Raw genomic sequence first — 13,547 nt, 5'->3', positions numbered from 1 at the left:
ACTCCGAAAGCGTGACAGAGGCGGAGGAGGAAGAGGCCTGGAGCAGCGACGGAGGTGGTGGTAGTAAAGAAACGGAGGTGGAGGAAGAGCGAACGAAGGAGAAGGAGAGGAGAGACTGAAGAAGAAGAAAGAAAGAAGGCCTCGCCGAGGATCACGGACGGAGAGGGTTCCCGGTGGGACGCGGTTGGGAGGGAGAGGGGAACAAGCCCGCGACCCGGACATGGGATGAGTGAGAAGAGCATTGCGAGACGAAGGAGGTAGAGTAAGAAGAGAAAGAAATTAAGGGAGACAGACGGAGGGAGGAGGGAAAGGGAAAGAGAGCGTGTTTGTCCAGCGAATGAAACTTTAATCACGATTAATTGCCGCATTGTTTGGCAGATCGATCGGATTTATGAATGGTGGTATTTCTCAAGAGGGACCGAGAAACTATCATGAGAAAGAGGGAGACGGGGCCGCCATGCCCCTCTCTTCTGCTCCCTTTTCTCTCTCTTTCTCTCTCTCTTTCTCTTTTCAGAGAAGTCGCGAGACACTGGTTGAGACCCCGCCGATCCGTCTCCGCCGTCGGAGACGAAAACTCTTTTATCTCCTCGTCCACTCTCTGTTTACATGCCCCATCATGCCCTGCCCGTTGGTCCCGCAACAGCATCGCGAGCTTGGTTGGCCGTCGCCGATGGTGGGGCCCGTGGGATCAGTGGGAACCCACGGTGGGGGTTCCGGATGACGGACGGTCCGGAACGGATGGCAGATGGCGTTGAACGTCGAGGAAGATACTCTCGATCGAGGAGATGATTCTCAGCATCCGCAGCTACGGGATGCCGTAACCATATCCTTTGCCTCTACGTGCTCTCCGCTTTCCCCCTTTTTTTTTCTCAGACAAAAATAGCCATCGGGTCATCACGAGTGCTTTAAACTTCCGTCATTTCTTCCGTCTTCCTTCGAAAGGCGAATAAAAGCATCCTTCAGGATTCGAATTTTCTTATCTTTGTATCTTTTTTCTTCCCGCCTTCTCCTATTGTACAGAAAGGATTTCAAAAGTTCGTCTTCCAATATGTTTTTCTGCCCCGAGATTAATGGGTTAATTAATGAGGCGAGGAAATAGCACGGTCGCGTAAAAATCCTGGACGGATCGAGAAGTTATCGCGCTAACGCAATGTATTGATGACCTCTAAATGTAATCAATTATACGAGAATAAACCGATTAGATAAATCGCTCGTAAGATTCATGAATATGGAAAGATAATGTAATAGGAAACAAGCGAGGCAGAAACAGGTCTAGGTCCACCAAGGTCCTAAACATGTTTTTTTTTTTTTTTTTTAAATCTCGGCTGTGATATTCTTCAGCATGGATTATTTAACGCAGCAATGAGCCTTGTGCACATACTGTATTTTCTTTATTCACGAAATATTCAGAAATTTTTACATAGCTATCTTTGTCCAAAAATAAACTAGCGTTCTAGAAAAATTTATCAAAATATGTGTGTTTATCAGATTCCAGTTTTTCAATTTTCTTCATAAATTTCATATTTTTGCGCACCTGTCCCATTTCATTTGAATAATTTGAAATTGACGCAGATTATCGTCTTTTTGCGAAAGATATTTACAAATCTATGGGTAATCCTCGAATGGTTTTTTTTTTTTTAGCTATCTTTGTCCAAAAATAAACTAGCGTTCTAGAAAAATTTATCAAAATATGTGTGTTTATCAGATTCCAGTTTTTCAATTTTCTTCATAAATTTCATATTTTTGCGCATCGAGCCTGTCCCATTTCATTTGAATAATTTGAAATTGACGCAGATTATCGTCTTTTTGCGAAAGATATTTACAAATCTATGGGTAATCCTCGAATGGTTTTTTTTTTTTTTTTTTACTATAGAGCGGATATTAACTGCCCGGCGAGAAGATTGCGAGAAACAGTTGTATCATGTTTAAAGTAACGAGAAAGCCCTGTACACCGTGTTACTCCAGTGAGAAACTACGGTCGCGCGAGACGGCATCTAATTTGCGCGTCCAAATCGATCTCGTCGTCTCACGGTAAATTTGCGCGACCATGCGTAACGACCGTCAACCGGATCGGGTTGAGTCGTCTCCGCGAAGGGCGTAAACAACTCGGCGAGAGAAGCAAGCAAGATGAAGAAGAGAAGTCGAGAAAGACTTAGGAATAGACACAAGAAAATGAAATAAACTCGTCATTTACGTCAGACCGTCAGACAGAAAATAAAAATGCACCAGCGAAATGACGCGCGATCTCAAAAACGTTTTAAACGAACAAACAAAAATCCTGACAATGACTGATAAAAATTAGAAAAATAGATGAATCCACAATATATATAATTTTAAAAGAGAAGAAGATTGTGTCTGTGTTAATGGCAGGTTTTCGTAGTATAGGGTCTCGCATCTTTCGAGGAGCCTTAGAATGAATTTTATAATCAGCAAATTAGTATTCATAATGTAATTAACTCCGAACGGGATAAAAATAGAAGCCTCTCTCACATATATGTACGTTAAAACCGGTAATTTTCGGCCGATTCCCTTTCGCTTCTGTGGAGACCGAGATGTTCTCGTTGGGAAAAGTCAATCATTTCTATTTTTCACGAAATAATCATAGAACGAAGCAACTAAAAAGACGGCAGCCTAAAAGGGGGCCTTTTGAGTTTGAGGGTTAAAATATTTGTCCATCGGTCCGTAAAGGTGTAAGACAACCGGAGTGGAACGGACGACCGCCTAGAACGGGCTAGACCGGGTCAGGGGGAAATGATGTAGCTCTATCGTGCGTATAGGGGGCGTGAACACATGGAATGAGACGTCTATCGGAACTCGTTTCGATTCCAACACGAAATAAAACGAAAATGGTCTCGCAGGCGTCGATACGGCATAGGCCGGGAGATACGATATGGTATACGAAAAACTGTATGTGAGACACACGAAACGCCATAGAATCGCTGGATACGAAGATCTAGCATTTCAAATCTCTCGATTGCTTCAATTACTCTTCTTCCGAATTTGTGTGGAGAACGCTTAATTCACTGAACTATTCCGTCCATAATTATATTACGTCTTAGATAGAGAACGTATAGAAATAGACACAAGAAAATGAAATAAACTCGTCATTTACGTCAGACCGTCAGACAGAAAATAAAAATGCACCAGCGAAATGACGCGCGATCTCAAAAACGTTTTAAACGAACAAACAAAAATCCTGACAATGACTGATAAAAATTAGAAAAATAGATGAATCCACAATATATATAATTTTAAAAGAGAAGAAGATTGTGTCTGTGTTAATGGCAGGTTTTCGTAGTATAGGGTCTCGCATCTTTCGAGGAGCCTTAGAATGAATTTTATAATCAGCAAATTAGTATTCATAATGTAATTAACTCCGAACGGGATAAAAATAGAAGCCTCTCTCACATATATGTACGTTAAAACCGGTAATTTTCGGCCGATTCCCTTTCGCTTCTGTGGAGACCGAGATGTTCTCGTTGGGAAAAGTCAATCATTTCTATTTTTCACGAAATAATCATAGAACGAAGCAACTAAAAAGACGGCAGCCTAAAAGGGGGCCTTTTGAGTTTGAGGGTTAAAATATTTGTCCATCGGTCCGTAAAGGTGTAAGACAACCGGAGTGGAACGGACGACCGCCTAGAACGGGCTAGACCGGGTCAGGGGGAAATGATGTAGCTCTATCGTGCGTATAGGGGGCGTGAACACATGGAATGAGACGTCTATCGGAACTCGTTTCGATTCCAACACGAAATAAAACGAAAATGGTCTCGCAGGCGTCGATACGGCATAGGCCGGGAGATACGATATGGTATACGAAAAACTGTATGTGAGACACACGAAACGCCATAGAATCGCTGGATACGAAGATCTAGCATTTCAAATCTCTCGATTGCTTCTCACATATCTTCCCAAAAAGATATTTTCAAAAATAAATTGGATTGACTTTTTATCAATTACTCTTCTTCCGAATTTGTGTGGAGAACGCTTGATTCACTGAACTATTCCGTCCATAATTATATTACGTCTTAGATAGAGAACGTATAGATAATTTATCAGTGAATGCATTTCGAATTGAGTGATTATATATGTATAAAATTTTTATCGCATGGTTATTTTCATTTTTTACGAACGTCTGAGTCAATGAGATGAGATTTTTACGATATGTTTGACACTCAAGGTGGACGTCCAGCTTTAAATATTAATGATAGGCAAGCTCGATTGGGTTAATCTCCGAGTATGGAACGGGTCGGTCGTGTTTCTCCGATTGCGTATGTCTGACCGGAGCTAAGTTTCCATAAGTAGGCTCAAAAATGCGCTGCAGAACATAAAATCTCTCGTGATATTAATAAGTGATATAATCGATCTCTACGATCTAGCGCGACCTCCTTTTTAAATGGCAATTCGACCCAACCGACTGAGGAAGTTTTGCAATTGATTTAATTAACTACACACACTTGCCCCGTTGTTGTCTCTTTTTAAATCATCTACTATATGTAACTTTGTAAATATTTCCTCGAAACCGACGATATGCGAATTCGGCCCCAAAGAGTGTGGTTTGGATTAAAACGTGCAAATTCTTTCTCAACATAGATGCTAATTTATAAGTCATACCATTACTTTGCGCAATTAAGGAGACTACTGAAAGAAGGGCGCATCTCGTACCCACAATGGTGGAATGTCATAAAAATTATAAGCTAAACATTATAATATAAAATTTAAAGAGGAATAAAATTATTTTCTTGCAAATAAATGTTAAAATGTTTATGAAAAGTACTTCCATTTTGTAAGCATATTTAAAGGAATTCTCTCAAGGATTACCGTTTCACTTAATCGTCCCGTTATTGGCGGAAAAAAAGAACACCCGGTAGGTCCAGCACACCCTGTATACGCGCAAACATCTGTTCCTACGGCGCGAAATAATCGCACGCATAAATAAACCACGACACCGAGCCGGCGTGCGTGTCTCACGTGAAGCGAGAACGTGACTTCGCAGTTAACGATTCCGGAGTTCCCGAAACAGTCGCGGTGAAGCAAAGATTTCTCCTGCGAGAAGCCAAACAATATTCGCATTTGGACATCCTGCAGGATATCCGCTATTCTGTCAATGACAGGAGTTTGTCAGTATTTTAAATCATCGAAAAATATCGTTTATATTTCGGAAAAAAATATACACGAAATTTTTCCTAAAGATATATTGATTAAATATTTTTTTTTGTCATATTTTATTGCGTGATGTTTGTGTCTGAAAAGACCGCCCGAGTCGAAATTTTGCTTCTATATTTTCAATCTTTATTTATTAGTTCTTAATCTTTACATTTTATAGATTCTAGAGGAATTCGATAGATTTAATTTATATAGGAATTGAGTTCCTATATATTTTGTATTAAACAAACAGTTTCTCACATAGAGATTTAAAAATAGAGCTTTTGGTAAAATTATAGATTAGATTGTTTGAAAAAAGAGTGATTTAACTATGCTTAAGATATCCACATAAATATTACTTATTGATTGATTGAAGATTGAGATCGAAAATAAGAGAAAAATATCGATTCGAATATTGCCAAGAAATTGATTCTCGAAATTAACTCTTAACTGATGTCCAATTATTAATTCATGTCGAATTAATTTTATACAGTAAAATCAAATCTATTTTTTTATAATTTTTTTATAACAAGAAAATGAGATCGGTTTTTTTCATCAAATATAGAACTGATTATACTAAAGACTGGACTAAAAAAATTCGTTAATTTTTCAAAGATGATCTAGCAACACACTAAATCTAAAAATTTGGCCTTCGCTCAATCTTTTAATCTATCGCAACGAATCACGTTTGATTTCTCATACCAGATTGCTTAGAATTTTAATGAACTACGTCAACCGACATATCTATTTTTAATTTATCCCGGAAGAAAGAGAAGAGAAATACGATTATTCTATTGAATATCTTACGTAAAAAGAGAAACATAATCCCATAATATCCACAGAATATATTTTTATACATTTTCTACTTTAAGAAGATTCCGCAAGAATCAAGATTCCGAAAGTGACAAATGTGATTGGCCATTTCGCAAAGCTATGTTCAATTTAATGAAGACGTTGCCTCTTCGGCATGAATAAAAAATGAGAATGTAAAACGATGAAGAATAAATGAATAAAAAATTAAGTCTAAAAATATAGCGAAGGATGAAGGATGAATAAATAAAAAATTAAATATAAACTGAAATTAAGTATAAACTAAAAAGAAAAAATTCAAAATAGAAGATAAGATCTAGTTTTAAGACCCATATTTAAAGAGATGTATATTTTTTTGTCCGCCTCATTCATTATACTCGAATAAACTGTTGATAATTTGTGAGATGCGATCTTAATGTTTCGTCGAATGTACGCGGGGTCAACAGTTTCTTAAGCGGCCATTCTCGGTATGTACGAAATTGCCGCGTGTGATATCACCATAAATCATTCGATTTTTGTAGAAAAAGAAATGAAGTCTCAACTCCCATTCACCGAGCGAAATAAATCTATACGTATAATTCGTGAGTACGAGAACGGCGGGAATAGACATCAGGAGTTCACGCGTATACGCACGTGTGTGCGATCGCGCCGAAGAAATCTGGTCGACCAACCAGGAAGAGATCACGGACAACTGGTCACTCGCCGGAATTCTGTCGGAGGTGATTATGCGGCGCGATGGATCGTTAAAAAAAAAATGGACAGGAATCCTTTTCCTTTCCATCTCTCCTCGCGAATCATTTCATACGTGGCGTTATTAAACTTGTGTGAAATTCGTCCGAGATTCCTTCCAAAATCTGCAAAATTGTATTCTTACTCGCTTGATTATAATAACACAAAGATACAATGTGCAACAAATATTTTATGATTATATTATATTATACGGAAAATCTTCCAAAACTGTTAAATATTGATTTTTTTTATTTAAAATCGTTAAAAAAAATATTTTACTTAGAATCGTTGTAGATGCTATTGAGAATGAAGGGTAGAATCTCCGCGAAAATATCGATGTTTGGATCCAGGCATCGACCGAGACCCTCGATTACCAGCATGCTGAGAATCACGCCGCTAAAGGATCCGTCCTGCTTGACTCGATGACGGACCATTGCGGAGAATAATTCCGACACAACGGTACTCACGTTTACCTGCGAGGATATTTGAAACGGCCGTGCTGTGTATAGCAATTATTACTTTAAACACACGCAATATCGCGAATTCGATTTTTCCCGAATGGTAATTAAGCGGATCAAACGTCCATCATCTTCCGACGAGATTTTTCTCTTTCCGATAGAAACGCTATCTTTAGAATTTCAATGGTCGTAATTATCCATTATCGGTGTTATGATGATACCGGTATCAAAAACTGGTTAGTCTACTCTCACGCGTGTTAATACGCGATACGCCTCGTAATTGCATAGCGCGACTACGCGCCGTCGTCTTCTTTTCTTTCTCCACGTGGTATGTTTCTCGGAGGTCGATCGGTTCTGATTGAATCCGCATGAGATCGCGTACCGATGCTCCCGCTATATAATCACGATCGCATTATTTTGCCTCGTCGTTACGATGATTCGTCGTGAAACCGAAACGGCACCGGTTCTTTCTACAATGTTTGCAAGCGTAATCGTCTATGTAAAAAAAAAAAGAAAAAAAATTAACGAAAACAGAAGATCGATTCCGAGAAGCAATGGAAATTGATGCAAAAGAGAGTTAATAATAATTATATTTTAATAAATATAATAATAATTTAGGAAAATTAATAACTATTTCGGATAATTAACGATCGAATCATAAATTAAAATTGTGAAACGATATGTCATTTTTCTGTGATTCTCGAATTTCTTTCAAACCGAGTCGAAATTTATCTCCCATTTTCTTCCCATTTCTCAACTCAATTTTCAATCTAACATTTACTTTAAACAGTTAAATCGCTTTCTTTTTAAATTATTTAATCTATAATTTTGCCGAAAGCTCTTCTTTTGAATCTCTAAGCAAGAAACTATTCATTTACTGTATGTGTATGTGTGTGTGCTTATTTGAAGTACAAAATAGAAAGCTCTATATAAATTAAACTTATCAAAATCCTCTAGAATTCATAAACCTGAGAATGAAAATAGGAGTAAGATTTAAATTCGGGAAACACGAAAGAAGGGTTACTAACGTTAAATGGATTTCGAAGATGAAATTTCACAATGTTCCTCATCGAGCGTCTGAAACCATCTGGATCGGGGGTCATGTACGAACTGTGCTCCAGGATATACTGCGCTGCCATTTCGCCCTACGCATTTTATGAAAACTTAGTGAAACTTTAATTGTTCGATCGAGAAGAATATGCGCGGCGGAAAGCAATAGTACGATATGCAATGTTTTGTACAAAATAAATTGTAAAAAGATAGGAAATCGATACAGAGCCACGTTTGTCAAAAGATAAAAATTAAGATATTACAAAAATATAGATATATTGTAAAGAGAGAGAGGAAAAGTGCAGGTAAAAAAATACAAAGAAAAGTAATGATAAAAAAATATTTCCATCTCAGCTTACGTTTCCCATTAAAACCGACTAACGAGGAACCTCAAGAGGGTAAGAAGTGCATGTTAATAAAAAGTGAAGGCTTTATCTTTCGGACTTACGTTCCCCATTAGCACCGAGTAAAAAACATCTCGGAGATTTTGTCGGCAGCGATCATTCAGCGATACCACTAGGCCACAGTCCAGTATGATCAAGCGTGGGCCGTCCACCACGTAATCGGGGTTAATGACCCGTCGAAAGGTGTTAAACAGGCCCGCCTTCGGCACGACCGCTTTTTCGACTAGAATATTCCCCGGGTGCAGGTCACAGTGGATAAAGTTGTCGTTAAATATCTACAATCAAATAGGATGTTTTCTCTCTCGTATTGCATTCTCAATTGGCAAAAAAAATTTAACAATGCGCTACCAATTTTCTCTCCAACTCTCGAAAAAATTTTCGTATAGAATTTATATTAAATCTTAAAATCTATATCGTGATCTAAAAATCGATGCTTGATTCTATTAGATTCGAGATGATAAAACTTAAAATGTTTCAGAGAAGGAGAGTCAACTTGTAGTAATGATAAAATTGTTCACACTATCGAGTTATGTATATTAACCATTTTAAAGATCGTCGCGATTCCTATTCTGGCGAGTTTCCTCTGCAAAGCAGCGTCGTCATGTTCGAGGTAATTGGATATCGGTGTGCCCTCGTGGAAACTCTCCACGAGTATCCTACGACGGGTCAAGTGCATGTAAGGATACGGAAACACGATATCGTTCCGTGTCGAGAAATTCGCTGAAAATCTCGCGAGATTGGCAGCCTCCAGTCGCATGTCGACCTTCGCAAACACAATTGATACAATTTAATCAAACATAAGCGCGCTACATTCTCGCTTATTTTTAACTTCGATTATTCTCTTCGGAGGTATAATCCGGAATAATTTCAACGAGCTAGCAGTTTGAATTTCTTCTTACACGATTTCACGAATAAAAACGATTATCTCTCATCGATCGCATCTCACGAACTCGTCGGAATTACACCGGCTCTCAATCCTCGAAGAGAAATTCGAATCCCGAGACAGAGTTCGTTATAACGAGATATTCCTCAGATTACGCGAAAGATGTGCAAGATGAGTCGTGGGAAATATTCATGTTGCAAAGTTACTTGGTCTTCCATTATGCGCGCGAATTCGTCGATGCAATCCGTGAGACTGAGCCAATGCAGTTCCGGTACGAAGTACATGGCGCACTTGGAAAGGCCGCGCATTATCGCGATGTCTCTCCTGAAGCAAATAGGAAATATATACGGGATGTCTTGTAATAAATAATAACGAGTTACGGCAACGTTTTGCAAAAGATTCTTTGGTTCAATTTCATGTCAATTTGTTCTCGATAAAAAAAAATATCCAGATGCGCCAGGATTTATTAATCCGCCTGTTATAAACATGCTAAACGCATACTTAATAACGAAACGATGTAACCGTAATAGAAGTATAAACATTTATAGTCCTTCGTGCGGACTCTTCATCGACGGGGCGATTATACGTTTTTTTTTTTTTTGGAAAAGACTATTAAAAGTTATCTACATGATATCTCAAAGAGGGTACTTGAGTTGGCCTTTGATTCCGGGATGCAACACTTTTACTGCTACGGCTTGCAATTTCCTGGCACGTGTACTGGTAGATGCGAACTCATCGCTTTCGTCGAAAGCTTTATCTGAAATTATCGGTATGTCATTTATAGTTGACGAGTTGATCATCGGAATTTTTGTATCAAATAAAAGCATGAATATTAGAGATAACAAAAAAAGCAATGCCTTATTTCGATTGCACAGTTCAACAAAAAGAAATAATTTGTTTTAACACAAGAAAGAGAATAACAATTTCCTATAGTTTTTTATCCTAAATTTTAGAAAAGAAAATGAAATTTATTAATTGCGAAGAGCTATTCAAAATCTCTCTCTCTCTCTCTCTCTCTCTTTCTCCCTCCCTCTCTCTCTCTCTTTTTCTCTTTCTCTCTCTCTCTCTTTCTCTCTTCATTATTCTGTGAAGAATTTACCAAATACTTTAGAGTTGCTAGTATACTTTACAAGATTTTATATATTTCCTGTTTATATATATATATGGAATTATGTAAATCTATTCCTAAATGCGCGCGAATTCGTCGATGCAATCCGTGAGACTGAGCCAATGCAGTTCCGGTACGAAGTACATGGCGCACTTGGAAAGGCCGCGCATTATCGCGATGTCTCTCCTGAAGCAAATAGGAAATATATACGGGATGTCTTGTAATAAATAATAACGAGTTACGGCAACGTTTTGCAAAAGATTCTTTGGTTCAATTTCATGTCAATTTGTTCTCGATAAAAAAAAATATCCAGATGCGCCAGGATTTATTAATCCGCCTGTTATAAACATGCTAAACGCATACTTAATAACGAAACGATGTAACCGTAATAGAAGTATAAACATTTATAGTCCTTCGTGCGGACTCTTCATCGACGGGGCGATTATACGTTTTTTTTTTTTTTGGAAAAGACTATTAAAAGTTATCTACATGATATCTCAAAGAGGGTACTTGAGTTGGCCTTTGATTCCGGGATGCAACACTTTTACTGCTACGGCTTGCAATTTCCTGGCACGTGTACTGGTAGATGCGAACTCATCGCTTTCGTCGAAAGCTTTATCTGAAATTATCGGTATGTCATTTATAGTTGACGAGTTGATCATCGGAATTTTTGTATCAAATAAAAGCATGAATATTAGAGATAACAAAAAAAGCAATGCCTTATTTCGATTGCACAGTTCAACAAAAAGAAATAATTTGTTTTAACACAAGAAAGAGAATAACAATTTCCTATAGTTTTTTATCCTAAATTTTAGAAAAGAAAATGAAATTTATTAATTGCGAAGAGCTATTCAAAATCTCTCTCTCTCTCTCTCTCTCTCTCTCCCTCCCTCTCTCTCTCTCTCTTTTTCTCTTTCTCTCTCTCTCTCTCTCTCTTCATTATTCTGTGAAGAATTTAGCAAATACTTTAGAGTTACTAGTAGACTTTACAAGATTTTATATATTTCCTGTTTATATATATATATGGAATTATGTAAATCTATTCCTAAATAAGTCTGAACGTCGCAAAGCGAATGATAGTAAAGGCGTCCTTTCGCGAAGTGGCTCGCGCGATTTCTATCACATTACACGCACACAAGAAAAGAAAATACTCTCTCGCTTACTTTCCACGGAACGCGACATCCGAGACTTTCGTGCCACCGCATTCAAGTCGATCCACGCTTTGTACACCTGTAAATCGATTTTACCGATGCGTAACCAAAATTCTCGTAAAAACCAACACATTCGGGTATCCCGAATATTATCGTACAACTATATATCCGATTCATTGATAGCCGTTATCTTATAAAGTTTCATCCGCATACCTGTGCGCAGCATCCCGAGCCGATCAATCCCTCGTCATCAAACTTCGCAAACAAGTCCCGCCAGGAAGAGCCGTACGTGGCTTCGAGCAGGCGTTCCGTGTAAAGCCAAGAATGCGGCGTCGCGTCTCGCTGCAGTCTCGAGAGCGTGTCGCAGATATCCCGCGAGAAGATGTCTCTCCGCGTCGATATCCACTGGCCGAACTTGACGAAAATTGGTCCGAGAAATTCTATACCTAAAAAAAATATATGCATGTATATACAGCCTCTTACTTTCACATATTAAATGATATTCGCGAAGACGTGCGTTGCACGAGTAAGATTTTAATTAATCTCTCTTATTTCTGAGAAAAAAGCGTGGAGATTAAATTTAATTATAAATTTTGACAGATGTACTAACGTCATGTTCACAATTAGAAATAATTACAAATTATTTTTTCGTTTGTCTCAATCTTTTTGCAATAATGACTCATGTCAGCTGTGGACAATATTTTATAAACACGATCTCTCGCTTACCCGTTCGCAGAGCGGTGGGAAACAGATTCGCGTGCGTCAAACGCGTTATCAGATACGCGGCGATCAGGGTGGTGACGACCGAGCTTACGATCACGATTCTCGCCAATATTAAAACCGTCTCTCGCAGCTCCTCCAGGAAGACTCCGCTCTTCGGCTCCCCGTCGTCTCCTTCGTCGGCAGACCCGATCGTTTGCGGCTCGCGAATCTTAATGCGCGGATTGCGGGAGAGCGTGGTGGTCGCGGAGGCGAAGTTATGATCGTTGGCGTCGTCGAGATTGCCGTTACGGAGACGCGTTAACGCCGTACGGAAGCATCGCCGACGATACTCCCATTTTCCCCGCGCGACATCCGCGCGACATCGTCGCAACGACGCGAGGAATCTCGCGAAATTCGAACGCAGTGACATCGACGCGACTCGCAAACATCGTACGGACGAAGTCGTTACTCGGAGCACGACGGCTTCGCTTCTTCGCGGATGTTCGCGATCTTCTCCCCGAATCTGTCCGCGTCCATGTCGCAAGCTGGATAATATCCCGGAATAATTTTTAGTTCGATCGCGCGAGAGACATTTCGCGGGCGAAAGTGAAGTTTCCCGCGACGTGAAGTGCGCCACGTGAGTCACGTGATGCGTTTCGTCTCCTCCCACCTCTTTCTCAAGATTGCCGAAAAGCTCGTCTGTTTTACCGACCATAATAATTAATATTTGCTTAATATAAAAGTTTTGCAGTTTGTATGCGCAAAATAGAATAACTTCGTCTTCGGAATTGCATGAAAGAATATAAAATGTATTTAGAAGCAAAACATTTCGGTGTGCAAAATTTTGCACACCGAAATGTTTTTTACTAGGCTTCTAAATATCACACTACGCATTGAATTGAGATTGAAGATTCAAGATTGAAATTTGACCAATCAGGACAAAGAAATTTTAGTTCCTTTTGTTCTGATTAGTCAAATTCCAATCTTTAATTTTCAATGCGTAGTCTGATACGGGCTTTAAGTTGGTGACACTTATTGATATCTTGCGCAAAAATCGTATTTAGCGATACTCAAATCCTAATATTTATTTATTATAATATTATTATT

At 38.8% G+C, this 13,547-nt stretch overlaps 1 protein-coding gene across 1 annotated transcript; it reads right to left on the bottom strand.

Moving 5' to 3' along the window:
- Positions 1–5,516: 5,516 nt before the first annotated feature.
- On the bottom strand, positions 5,517–12,870 carry LOC115239872 (uncharacterized aarF domain-containing protein kinase 2-like). The gene is made up of 9 exons (XM_029814664.1): positions 12,465–12,870; positions 11,952–12,184; positions 11,751–11,817; positions 11,098–11,206; positions 9,686–9,803; positions 9,138–9,359; positions 8,641–8,871; positions 8,171–8,287; positions 5,517–7,157 (listed from the first exon to the last, which is right to left on the bottom strand). The coding sequence occupies exons 1-9, from the start codon at positions 12,868–12,870 to the stop codon at positions 6,960–6,962; spliced, it is 1,701 nt and encodes a 566-aa protein (XP_029670524.1). The 3' UTR covers positions 5,517–6,959.
- Between the last annotated feature and the right edge of the window lie 677 nt (positions 12,871–13,547).

The sequence above is a fragment of the Formica exsecta genome, unplaced genomic scaffold, assembly GCF_003651465.1.
Source record: "Formica exsecta isolate Colony F162 unplaced genomic scaffold, ASM365146v1 scaffold4, whole genome shotgun sequence".
Lineage (NCBI taxonomy): Eukaryota > Metazoa > Arthropoda > Insecta > Hymenoptera > Formicidae > Formica > Formica exsecta.
Note: the sequence above shows the minus strand (reverse complement) of the source record. Positions and strands in the feature narration are given on the sequence as shown.